Below are 13,505 nucleotides of genomic sequence, written 5' to 3' on the forward strand. Positions count from 1 at the left end.
AGGATTTTGGATGCATGAGAAGTATTCCCTCTCGATACAAGGTTTAGGCTAGCAAGGTTATTTGAAACAAACACAAGGATGAACGGTGCAGCAAAACTCACATAAAAGACATATTGTAAACATTATAAGACTCTACACCGTCTTCCTTGTTGTTCAAAACTCAATACTAGATATTATCTAGACTCTAGAGAAACCAAATATGCAAACCAAATTAGCAAGCTCTAAGTGTTTCTTCATTAATGGGTGCAAAGTATATGATGCAAGAGCTTAAACATGAGCACAACAATTGCCAAGTATCAAATTATTCAAGACATTTTAGAATTACTACATGTAGTATTTTCCAATTCCAACCATATAACAATTTAACGAAGAAGAAACTTCGCCACGAATACTATGAGTAGAGCCTAAGGACATACTTGTCCATATGCTACAGCGGAGCGTGTCTCTCTCCCACAAAGTGAATGCTAGGATCCATTTTATTCAAACAAAACAAAAACAAACCGACGCTCCAAGCAAAGTGCATAAGATGTGACAGAATAAAAATATAGTTTCAGGGGAGGAACCTGATAATGTTGTCGATGAAGAAGGGGATGCCTTGGGCATCCCCAAGCTTAGACACTTGAGTCTTCTTAGAATATGCAGGGGTGAACCACCGGGGCATCCCCAAGCTTAGAGCTTTCACTCTCCTTGATCATATTGTATCATACTCCTCTCTTGATCCTTGAAAACTTCCTCCACACCAAACTCGAAACAACTCATTAGAGGGTTAGTGCATAATAAAAATTCACATGTTCAGAGGTGACACAATTATTCTTAACACTTCTGGACATTGCATAAAGCTACTGGACATTAATGGATCAAAGAAATTCATCCAACATAGCAAAAGAGGCAATGCGAAATAAAAGGCAGAATCTGTCAAAACAGAACAGTCCGTAAAGATGGATTTTATTAGGGCACCAGACTTCCTCAAATGAAAACGCCCAAATTGAATGAAAGTTGCGTACATATCTGAGGATCACTCACGTAAATTGTCTTAATTTTCTGAGTTACCTACAGATAATTAGACCCAGATTCGTGACAGCAAAGAAATCTGTTTCTGCACAGTAATCCAAATCTAGTATTCACTTTACTATCAAAGACTTTACTTGGCACAACAAAACATAAAACTAAGATAAGGAGAGGTTGCTACAGTAGTAAACAACTTCCAAGACTCAAATTCAAAACAAAAATACTGTAGTAAAAACATGGGTTGTCTCCCATAAGCGCTTTTCTTTAACGCCTTTCAGCTAGGCGCAGAAAGTGTAAATCAAGTAACATCAAGAGATGAAGCATCAACATCATAATTTGTTCTAATAATAGAATAATAAGGTAACTTCATTCTCTTTCTAGGTAAGTGTTCCATACCTTTCTTGAGAGGAAATTGATATTTAATATTACCTTCCTTCATATCAATAGTAGCACCAACGGTTCGAAGAAAAGGTCTTCCCAATATAATGGGGCAAGATGCATTGCATTCAATATCCAAGACAACAAAATCAACGGGGACAAGGTTATTGTTAACCATAATATGAACATTATCAACTCTCCCCAAAGGTTTCTTTTTAGCATTATCGACGAGATTAACATCCGGATAACAGTTTTTCAATGGTGGCAAGTCAAGCATATCATAGACTTTCTTAGGCATAACAGAAATACTTGCACCAAGATCACATAAAGTATTACAATCAAAATCTTTGACCCTCATTTTAATGATGGGCTCCCAACCATCCTCTAGCTTTCTAGGAATAGAAGTTTCAAGTTTTAGTTTCTCTTCTCTAGCTTTTATGAGAGCATTTGTAATATGTTTTGTGAAAGCCAAGTTTACAGCGCTAGCATTGGGACTTTTAGCAAGTTTTTGTAAGAACTTTATAATTTCAGAGATGTGGCAATCATCAAAATCTAAATCATTACAATTTAAAGCAATGGGATTATCATCCCCAAGGTTGGAAAAAATTTCAGCAGTTTTATCACAGGCAGTTTCAGCAATTTTAGCAGTTTCAGGTAATTTTGCGCGCTTTGCACTAGGAGTAGAAACATTGCCAACACCAATTATTTTATCATTAATAGTAGAAGGTGCAGCAACATGTGAATCATTAGCATTGCTAGTGGTGGTAATAGTCCAAACTTTAGCTACATTACTCTTTTTAGCTAGTTTTTCATTTTCTTCTCTATCCCACCTAGGACGCAGTTCAGCCATTAATCTTATATTCTCATTAATTCTAACTTGGATGGCATTTGCTGTAGTAAAAATTTTATTTTCAATATCCGTATTAGGCATAACTTTAGATTTCAAAAGATCAACATCAGAGGCAAGACTATCAACCTTAGAAGCAAGAATATCAATTTTATTGAGCTTTTCCTCAACAGATTTGTTAAAGGCAGTTTGTGTACTAATAAATTCTTTAAGCATAACTTCAAGTCCAGGGGGTGTATTCCTATTATTGTTGTAAGAATTCCCATAAGAATTAGCATAACCGTTACCATTATTATAAGGATATGGCCTATAGTTATTACTAGAATTATTCCGATAAGCATTGTTGTTGAAATTATTATTTCTAATGAAGTTTACATCAACATGTTCTTCTTGGGCAACTAATGAAGCTAACGGAACATTATTAGGATCAACATTAGTCCTATCATTCACAAGCATAGACATAATAGCATCAATCTTATCATTCAAGGAAGAGGATTCTTCAACAGAATTTACGTACCTTCTTACCTTGTGGAGCTTTTTCCGTGTGCCATTCGGAGTAATTAATCATCATATTATCAAGGAGCTTTGTTGCTTCACCAAGAGTGATGGACATAAAGGTACCTCCAGCAGCTGAATCCAATAAATTCCGCGAAGAAAAATTTAGTCCTGCATAGAAGGTTTGGATGATCATCCAAGTAGTCAGTTCATGGATTGGGCAATTTTTAACCAAAGATTTCATTCTTTCCCAAGCTTGAGCAACATGTTCATTATCCAATTGTTTAAAATTCATTATGCTACTCCTCAAAGATATAATTTTAGCAGGGGGATAATATCTACCAATAAAAGCATCCTTGCATTTAGTCCAGGAATCAATACTATTCTTAGGCAGAGATAGCAACCAATCTTTTGCTCTTCCTCTTAATGAGAAAGGAAACAATTTCAATTTAATAATATCACCATCTACATCTTTATACTTTTGCATTTCACATAGTTCAACAAAATTATTGAGATGGGCAGCAAGCATCATCGGAACTAACACTGGAAAATTGCTCTCGCATAACAAGATTCAGTAAAGCAGGTTTAATTTCAAAGAATTATGTTGTAGTAGCAGGTGGAGCAATAGGTGTGCATAAGAAATCATTATTATTTGTGCTAGTGAAGTCACACAACTTAGTATTTTTAGGGGTGGCCATTTTAGCAGTAGTAAATAAAGCAAACTAGATAAAGTAAATGCAAGTAACTAATTTTTTTGTGTTTTTGATATAGCAAACAAGATAGTAAATAAGGTAAAGCTAGCAACTATTTTTTTTTGTGTTTTGATATAAGTGCAGCAAACAAAGTAGTAAATAAAATAAAGCAAGACAAAAACAAAGTAAAGAGATTGAGAAGTGGAGACTCCCCTTGCAGCGTGTCTTGATCTCCCCGGCAACGACGCCAGAAATTTGCTGCTGGCGCGAAGTTGACGTGGGAGTCAGAAATCTATGTGGTGTAACTTTTCTTCAGGTCCCCGGCAACGGCGCCAGAAATTTGCTTGATGCGTGTAATTGACACGTCCGTTGGGAACCCCAAGAGGAAGGTGTGATGCGCACAACGGCAAGTTTCCCTCAGTAAGAAACCAAGGTTTAATCGAACCGAGTAGGAGTCAAGAAGCACGTTGAAGGTTGATGGCGGCGGGATGTAGTGCGGCGCAACACCGTAGATTCCGGCGCCAACGTGGAACCCGCACAACACAACCAAAGTACTTTGCCCCAACGAAACAAGTGAGGTTGTCAATCTCACCGGCTTGCTGTAACAAAGGATTAACCGTATTGTGAGGAAGATGATTGTTTGCAAGAAAACAAGTAAAGAACAAGTATTGCAGCAGATTTGTATTTCGAGTATAAAAGAATGGACTGGGGTCCACAGCTCACTAGAGGTGTCTCTCCCATAAGATAAAAGCATGTTGGGTGAACAAATTACAGTCGGGCAATTGACAAATAGAGAGGGCATAACAATGCACATACATGTCATGATAAGTATAGTGAGATTTAATTGGGCATTACGACAAAGTACATAGACCGCCATCCAACTGCATCTATGCCTAAAAAGTCCACCTTGAGGTTATCATCCGAACCCCTTCCAGTATTAAGTTGCAAAGCAACAGACAATTGCATTAAGTATGGTGCGTAATGTAATCAACAACTACATCCTTAGATATAGCATCAATGTTTTATCCCTAGTGGCAACAGCACAACACAACCTTAGAACTTTCTGTCACTGTCCCAGGTATCAATGTAGGCATGAACCCACTATCGAGCATAAATACTCCCTCTTGGAGTTAAGAGCAAAAACTTGGCCGGAGCCTCTACTAATAACGGAGAGCATGCAAGATCATAAACAACACATAGGTAATAACTTGATAATTAACATAACATGGTATTCTCTATCCATCGGATCCCGACAAACACAACATATAGTATTACGGATAGATGATCTTGATCATGTTAGGCAGCTCACAAGATCCAACAATGAAGCACAATGAGGAGAAGACAACCATCTAGCTACTGCTATGGACCCATAGTTCAGGGGTGAACTACTCACTCATCACTCCGGAGGCGACCATGGCGGTGAAGAGTCCTCCGGGAGATGAATCCCCTCTCCGGCAGGGTGCCGGAGAAGATCTCCGTAATCCCCCGAGATGGGATTGGCGGCGGCGTCTCCGGAAGGTTTTCCGTATCGTGGCTCTCGGTACCGGGGTTTTCGCGACGGAGGCTTTAAGTAGGCGGAAGGGCAACGTGGGGGCCACACGAGGGCCCCACACCCCCGGCCGCGCCGCCCTATGGTGGCGGCGCCTCGTGGCCCCACTTCGACTCCTCTTCGGTCTTCCGGAAGCTTCGTGGCAAAATAGGACCCCGGGCGTTGATTTCGTCCAATTCCGAGAATATTTCGTTACTAGGATTTCTGAAACCAAAAACAGCAGAAAACAACGAATCGGCTCTTCGGCATCTTGTTAATAGGTTAGTTCCGTAAAATGCACGAATATGACATAAAGTGTGCATAAAACATGTAGATATCATCAATAATGTGGCATGGAACATAAGAAATTATCGATACGTCGGAGACGTATCAATGGGTTATTTCATAAATCATAATTGACACGGCTTACCATACCACATGACTTCTCGTGGCACATTCTTCATGCTTCATGTGTTGACCAATCTTGAATCTATTCTTCACTCTTTGTATTGGTCAACCTTGTATCTTCTCATGCTCTATCATACTATCTTGAGGTGTATAAAGAATTGTTCATTTGTTTGCATGCTCTAAATCTTAGTCAATCCATAGCTCAACTCATGAGACTATCATGACACCGACTTAGAGCGATAACTTGAATTCTTCACTTAGAATCAAGCACTCAAGATCTTGATCATTCATTGATTATCGCATGAGCTAGAGCATGGCAAATATTGATCACCACATAAGAACTCCTTCTTCATTTCTTCTTCTTGATCATATCACATATATGTCTTCAAATCGATGATCTTGATGCCAATACTCAAGGTATATATTTTATCTGCATGGCATCCAGACTTAAATCCAACACATGGAATACAAGTAGTACCTATGGAATATTCCTTCATATAAACTCAATGAAAACATTAGTCCATAGGGGTTGTCACTAATTACCAAAACCACACATAGGGGCAATGTACCCTTACAGATGGTGTGGTCGGCGGGCAGGGTCAGTGATAGCTCCAATTTCCATGATTTATAGCTATGGATTTTCCTCGGGTTTCCACTTATTCTCGTAGGTTTTTGATCTTTGATTATTAATACTAATAGTGCAATACAAAGAGGAATTTTCACTCGAGGCTCGAGAGTTTAACGACCAGTGATACGGGTATGGGCGCTTCTTGCCCGTATCGCCGCCCGTATGCGATGCCATCACGGTGTTTGATCTTTGACTAACACTAATAGTGCGAAACAAACAAAACCTTATGATTTATTAACCCTTTCAGGTGCTTGACGTATTTTGGGGGAAATGAAGTAACATTTGAGCAATTTGGAGTATTGTGGACAACTTTGCGGTTGGAGGCGTTTTAACCCAAGGCTCCGGAGAGTTTAACGACCAATAATACGGGCGCTTCTTGTTCGTATCGCTGCACATATGGGATGCCACCACCTCAGCATCATTATAAGTGGAAACTTCCGTGAAGGGGCAAAAAAATCAGATAAGATCAACCGCCATTCGCCCCAGACCAGAGAGGAAGAGATCCGGAGAAGAACTTCGATTCGATCTACGATCTCCACCCTCTAAATCAACCACTCCACCATTCATTCCACTTGTACACAAGAGGAACATTCACACATGTAGGATTAGGGTTGAGACTCTATTCGTACTTGGTTTGTATTTTTGGATTTGATCTTCCTTATTATGGCTTGCTACGGTAATATCGAGATGAAAATTATTTACTTCATGATTATATCATTGGGTTCTCCCTTTACCATGTGCGAGTAACCCATATGCTTGGGAGATGTAGGGGATTGGAGATATGTGACATGCTTCTTTACTTTTCCATCTAATTATGGTTATGATTATTATAATACTAGCTATGTTTGTGTAATGCTTATTGTCTAATTAAGGGCTCGGGGACTCAAAACTCCCAATTTTTTAATGCCATTGTCATAATGGGTAAGGTGGTCCTCCATGGCGATCTAGGGTTTTGGCCCTTCCCCACATCGGCGTCGGCTGGCGTCGGCCTCCAACTGCTTCCTCCCTTCACTAGCAGTTGATATGCATGGCTGATGGCCTGCAAAAACACAGGGTCATTCGTGCATATTTTCGTGGAAGTATTATTCCGGTTCTTATATCGTATCCCAACAAGGAGCCCAGGAGGATATTTATTTGCGGTGTTCCTGTCACACCCAAGGTGTCACAAGTCTTAGGTGAATTGAGTGCAAGAACTGAAATGGAAAATGGTGAGTGTAAATGATAGGATTTTGGAGTATTGATAATGCAATAAAGTAAAGTGCATAAAAATAAATAACTAATAATAAATAAACGGGTTTTTGCAGATGGAAAGGTAGGCGCGGGGTGATTCAGTTCATGGCGATAGTGAATGTGACTCGTGGAATAAAAGTGATAAGTGAATATGATTCTTCCTATTTATATACGAGAAGACAAGCAACCCATAAGAGAGAAAGACTTCTCTCGGTAGATTTCATCTTCCTCCAATAATCCTCCTTCTGCATGTTACCAGCGCATATATTATAAGGTGGTTAAACCGGAGTAAAGCTTTAAGCTTGGTGGTTTCTTGTGATTCCTCGAGTATTGCTAGATCCGCGCCGCCAAGGGTGCTGGAGCTGCACCGCACGAGATCGTGGAGGGCAGCACCGGCCACCGCTCGAGCCCAGCTCCCCGCCGCCATGGCAAGATGCCGTGCCCAAGCATGTCGCGCCACCGAAACCACCTTCCCGGGGATGCCGCCCCGATGTCCGCACCAGATCCGTCCGCGCTGCCCGCAACCAGCCCTGCAGCTCCCGCAACCAGCCCTGCAGCTCGCGCCGCCAACGGCCAGAAGACGCTGTAGCGCCAAACGCCTGCCCTGGCGCCGCGACGATAGAGGAAATCCCCACCGCCGCGCACCGCTGCACGGGCTTTGGGCGTCTAGGGTTTCCGTCGCTCGAGTCGCCCGTACGACATGGGGCTGTTTTCTGGATGTTTCCCCCTCCTTTTATTTAGCATTTTGTAGATGTGTTAGTTTTCTCAGTTAGCCCATTATACTCGTTGTATGCATTGTTCTCTTTACCAAAATAAATTAGATTTTGGCCTTGCACATTGCTGCAGACAGGGGCATGACCAAGGTGCACATTGAGACAGACTCGACCATGTTGGCCGAAGCGCTTCACTCGCCCAAGTTCGGCCGTACGGCGGCTGGAGTCATCTTCAAAGATATTAGAGCTTTTATGCGTTTATAAATTTTCTCTCTTGTGCATGTAGTTTTAGTCCCAGGACCTGTAACTAGCTGATGTAAGTCTGTTTCGTTCCAGTTCAAAAAAAAAAAAAGATTTAAACAGATATAAAGAAACTGTCACTTCAAGAAAAGAAAAATACTGTTGTGGAACCAGAAAAGAGTCATGCATAGATTGCATCGAATAGTTGCAGGGATATTTGACATAATCAATTCCATTCACTTGCGAAATGGATAGTACGATTTCTTAAGTGTAAACGAACAGGCATAAATAAGTGCTTACATAAAGTCAAATGGGTCCATCTCAAGCTAAATGCTCACGTTCTGCTAGGCACATGTCTTGGCAATTGGAAACAGCAAGCAGCTTGGGTGCATAACTTGGTATTGAAAGGCTTCCCTGGTGGCAAACTATGTAGTCAAAAGAAAGCTCCGAGCTACTTTAGTTGCGCTCTAAATCTTTCTGCGGTACTAGCATCTATGATGTCAGTGCTGCCATTGTATGGCCCCATGATCGACTCCATGAAACAATCTACTTCCTCATCAGTGGCCATGTTTGCTCCAAACTCAAACTTAGGTGGTTCCATGAGTCTCGCCACAACACTTGGATCATCAAGGCCCTAACAACAACAAATACACAAACATGAACGATCAACCAAGTAACCCACATCATGTTACTAAAAATGGTAATGTACCACACAAGATATGTCTTTTACCTCGAACAATCTTCTTACCCTTGCCTCCTCAGCTTTCCACTGTCAAACACGAACATTCAATTAATAATGAATACAGCAACGTAAAATGTCAAATGCTAGATTGCCGGGAAAAAAACCATAATACTTACATCATCCATAGTCTTCGCGGTGTCGATATTAGGTCCACGACATCCGTCACCAATGTGAAAAAACTTAAAATCCTTAGAGTGACCACCGTTGTATGCATCAGCATTTGGGTGCTTCATATCACTTCCACAACCGTAGCATTGACCTTTGTTTACAGAAAGAGGGAGATGAGGGCCTTTAAATAATGACAGTGAATTAACTGAAGGTAATAAAAGAGACACGTGACACATGGATGTGCGTGAACCAGTTTGAGAGATAATGAATACAAAGCTCAAGGATAATGGATCAGATGACATAAGGCACAAACAAATAGGTCGATTCAGATACTGTATACTAAGTCCAGAAAGACTATAACAGATAAGTTGTTAGTTAATGCAAATAATAAACAGTATTTCAGTAATCCTTATGATAAGAGAACAGAATACCATTATCAAAAGTATCAACCCTGCAGATACAGCTGACTACCAATTTTCCGTCTTCTCCTGGCATATGTGTGACTTCCGCAAAGAATAGATTGTCAGTTGTCTTTGCTCCTTTCGTCTTCGTAGTGAAATTGGTATGATAGTAGCAACGGTCGCCCTCATATATTACTTCGGAGCACACAACATCTTTAAGTTCAAATGGAATATCCTTAAATAACAACAATGGATCCCATCAGCAATTAGTTATTGGATGAACGGATAAAAGTAGGACGCGGCGGCGGGGAGACAGCAAACCTCAAAATGAAGAGGATCCTCATTATACTTGTCCACCAAAGCTTGAACCAACTGGAGCATCTTGCAACGGCTTTTATCAATTTGTTCTGATATCACATGCATCTTCTTTGAGCCATCAGGCCAGTAAAGACAGGCTCGTATACCCCTCTCCACACTAGCCTTACCCACTTCATAGAACTCATGTTGCTCCTTCCGCCTAGTTTGGATCAGAGCATTCTTCATGATTAATATATTTTACTTTCACAATAGTGGAGACCAATACTAAGTACACTTTAGTGTCATCACTCAGAAACAGGGCTAGATAGAAATAGTTTAAATTTGCATGTACCATTGTTTGATATGGATCAAACCGCTCGCACGTGACTTCTGACATAGCTCATGGCAGTAATCAGCAAAAACAAAACAAGCCTTCATACAAAGTGGTAGCGTAGCGTCCATATTAATTTATGCACTACTTCAACAGCTCTCTCACAAATATAGAGTTAAAACCATCTTATCAACACTAAGTGGTCACAAAACAAGAATTTATAAATTAAGGTCAAAAAGTGTCTTTAGCACATGAGCACCAGTGCTCCTGGTGCTATAAAGTCATATTATTTGTATTCCAAAAAAATTGAAATTAAATACCTACATACGTATAAACATTCCAAAGATACGGTAGAAATTTCGGAGAAAAATATGTTATATTTTGAGCTATATAAAAAAGACAAATTTCTGACAAATATACGTCTCTATACGTAGCCATAAATTTGTTTTTTTCCTGTAGCTCAAAATACAATGCAATTTCTACCAAAACTTCTCACGAGTATTCGGAACATTTATATGTATTCATAGAATAAATGTGATGATTTTTTGAAACACGGATATATAATTTTTTTAATATTCAAAAAACTGAGAGCACTGGTGCCCATGTGCACCAAATGCTTACTCAATTAAGGTAGGCTAATATTTTCTTTTATTTTTGTAAAACATGCGAAATATCTACTATCTAACTTGGGGTTGTTTGTTCTTGTCCTCATTCATGCTGTGAAAACTGTGGTTATCTCTGTGCCCCAAATCATAGAGGGCAGAAGCATTTGGCACTTGTTTAACTCTAATCAATTGCATGTATGTACCCAAAATAGGAGAAATAAGCAGATGAAAACATAGACAAAAAGAGTTGAGAAACTTTACATCATTGGATCCTGCCGGTCATGAAGATAGCGATCAATGGCATTGCTAGCTTCCTCTAAGCTGTTAAATGGTCCGCCCACCTTAGGATATGTGCAGAAATATCCCCGAAGATCAATCCTGGTGTAAAATGTGAGCCCCCAATCGTGCTGTTCCCGGACCCAAATGGTGTCCCGCTGAGCATCATGCAAGTTTTGATGCAACGTTTGTCCAGATGCAGGCCCACCCACACTTTTCTCAGACCTGAAGTGGAACAAGCAGGCTGGATGAGCACCAATCTTAGGCGGTGAATGGATGATCAATATTACCATCATAACACAACCAAAATCAATAAGAAAATATTATTAATATTTTCCTTTTCTGTGCTTCCTACAACAAAGAAGGCAATAAGAGGGCAGAAATACAGCTGAAAATCCAAATTGATTGGTTAGGTGCCACCTTTTGCATTGCCAATGTTGATGCAAGCCAGAATTTGGCAAGTCTGGTTTGCTACCAACATGACACAAGTCTGCCAAGTTTTATAGGCATTTCAAAATATAGGGATCAAACCAATTGGGCACCAATTTTTATTGGCTTGCCACAAAACACAGGGAATGAAATTGGCACCCAAACCAACCATGCCATAAATATCCCTCTACAGAAATCCTCATTATACTTGTCCACCCAACAATCCAAGCAATGCCCATTGATAAACAACACAATTTGATGCTGTGTTTGTGCAGATGCATTCTGGATCAGAAGCTCCTTGTCAAACCTGGAGTGAAACAAGCAGGCTGAATAACCAGAACAACAATTTATCTCATGTTAGGAGATGAATGATCCCTATCATCATCGTGCTATGGTCTGCTTGATAGACAATACATAACTTACTTTTTGTGCGATGCATATGAACACTTTTTTTTAGATAAGACGCTACGACTACGGAAACTGTTAGGTATCATACATCGGCAAGTTCCGACATGAATCCGACTGGAGGGGGCAAATGAGCCCTACCTATCTCTATCGATTTTAGGCCAAACTATTTGATTTCGACTAGATCAGAAACCGAAAGCGAAAGATAAAGGAAAGATGGAGAGGCCGCGGCGGAGGTTGTCATACTTGTCCAGCAAGCAGGAGGCCTCCGACAGATAAGGAGGTAGGTCCGGCGGCAGGTCGCGGCGACTCGTGGCGGAGCTTGAGCTGGTGACTTCTCTCTTGCATTTGCCCCGGATTTTTCCGACGCGCCGTGCCATAATTCGACGACCGACGCCATACACGGTCACCTCCTGCTGTCTCCGGGGGCGTCGGGCCCCCGTGCTAAGAGTGCTGTCGGTGGCCATGGGGTTGGCCGTTGGCGGGGAGGAAGAAGGGGATTAGGGTTTCTCTGGTGATTTCCCGGGAAGTGGAGGGGGGAATCGATATGAAAAAGGATCGACTTTGACAGAGGTCGATACACACCACACCAGGGTGTCCAGGCCTCCTGGCCCAGGGTAAAAAGGCTGAAAGACCCACTCGTTAGAATACACGCCTTTGATAGGCCCAAGTGGGAGGTGCTATATGCCGACCGGGTAGGCAGGTACCGGGTGCCGCACACCCCACTGACCCGGCGGCTGTTAATGGGCCGCAGCCCATTAAGTAAATTTATTTTTTATTTTTTCCTTTTTATATTTACAGTTTTAGTTCTAAAAACTAACGTTTTTCAGTTTACTAGACTATTAAGGTGCGCTTTGCTGCGCCCGTCCACTATGAGGATATGCAGAAAAAATATTTAATAAAGTGAAGCTGTAAAAACATATGATAAAATTTAAACCTTTTGAGATACAACGTTTTAAATAGATCTCCTCTATCTTTTTCTTAAATATGAGCAAGAATCGTAGAGGGATTAGAGGGAGCGAAGCTTCTCAAGGTCAACAATCGAGTAGAGAAAGAGTAGGAGAAGCAACCAACTCAATGGGCAAGAAGGGGGCTATATATGACCTCCAAAATGGAATATAACCGTTGAAAACGCACCCAAAACAATCCCCTGTCGGACCTTCCAGGCTTGGCCGGACCACTCTGGTCGGTCGGACTCGTCCGACCAAGGCTGGACCATTCCAGGCATAATCACCCGGGATCCTGGGCGGACTAAGGCTGGCCCGTGGCCGGACCACTCTGGCCGGCAGCGCACCCCACAACGAAAACGTCGTCATTTTCACATCGAACTCCGAATTTGATGATCTTGGGCTCGTTAGAATCACAACAAAAAGCTCTACAAAATCATTCAGGGAAATATCATAGTCCAACCATGGAGCACAAGATCAAATGGGGAAAGGTTTAACCTATCTAAAACAGATAAATCGGTAACACCTCCAATAGGGAAAATGCAACAACTTGAGTTAGGAAACTCAGATTTAAGTGAAACCAATTTTGTTGGAAAGAGGATGAAATAAGGTAGACCACAAGGAGATAAAATATTAATGAAATGTGGGATATATTTTTCAGGAATTTAGAGGTGAAACCTCAAAATACAACGAACCGAGAAAAACTCCAATATCGAAAACGCAACAAGTATTTCATGCGGAATCTGTTTTCGATGAACTAGAGCTTATCATGAGAATAAGCACAAGCTCTAAAACAC

General features: G+C 41.0%; 1 protein-coding gene across 2 annotated transcripts; it reads right to left on the minus strand.

The window, feature by feature from the left end:
• Positions 1-8,357: 8,357 nt before the first annotated feature.
• LOC124702319 lies at positions 8,358-12,289 on the minus strand. Of its 2 annotated transcripts, XM_047234445.1 has the most exons (8): positions 12,008-12,289; positions 11,526-11,663; positions 10,913-11,152; positions 9,740-9,935; positions 9,449-9,653; positions 9,026-9,168; positions 8,898-8,936; positions 8,358-8,801 (listed from the first exon to the last, which is right to left on the minus strand). In XM_047234445.1, the coding sequence occupies exons 1-8, from the start codon at positions 12,226-12,228 to the stop codon at positions 8,619-8,621; spliced, it is 1,365 nt and encodes a 454-aa protein (XP_047090401.1). In that variant the 5' UTR covers positions 12,229-12,289; the 3' UTR covers positions 8,358-8,618. The 2 variants fall into 2 exon arrangements, with proteins under 2 accessions (XP_047090401.1, XP_047090402.1); XM_047234446.1 differs by lacking the exon at positions 11,526-11,663.
• Positions 12,290-13,505: the final 1,216 nt, after the last annotated feature.

This window comes from Lolium rigidum, chromosome 3 (assembly GCF_022539505.1).
Source record: "Lolium rigidum isolate FL_2022 chromosome 3, APGP_CSIRO_Lrig_0.1, whole genome shotgun sequence".
Lineage (NCBI taxonomy): Eukaryota > Viridiplantae > Streptophyta > Magnoliopsida > Poales > Poaceae > Lolium > Lolium rigidum.

Excerpts from the sequence above, each read along its gene's own strand:
- LOC124702319 (XM_047234445.1), bottom strand. The coding sequence starts at position 12,228 with ATGGCCACCGACAGCACTCTTAGCACGGGGGCCCGACGCCCCCGGAGA. Across the intron at positions 9,654-9,739 it reads AGGATCCTCTTCATTTTGAG|GATATTCCATTTGAACTTAA; the intron begins GTTTGCTGTCTC and ends TTGTTATTTAAG. Across the intron at positions 9,169-9,448 it reads GGTTGATACTTTTGATAATG|GTCAATGCTACGGTTGTGGA; the intron begins GTATTCTGTTCT and ends CTGTAAACAAAG.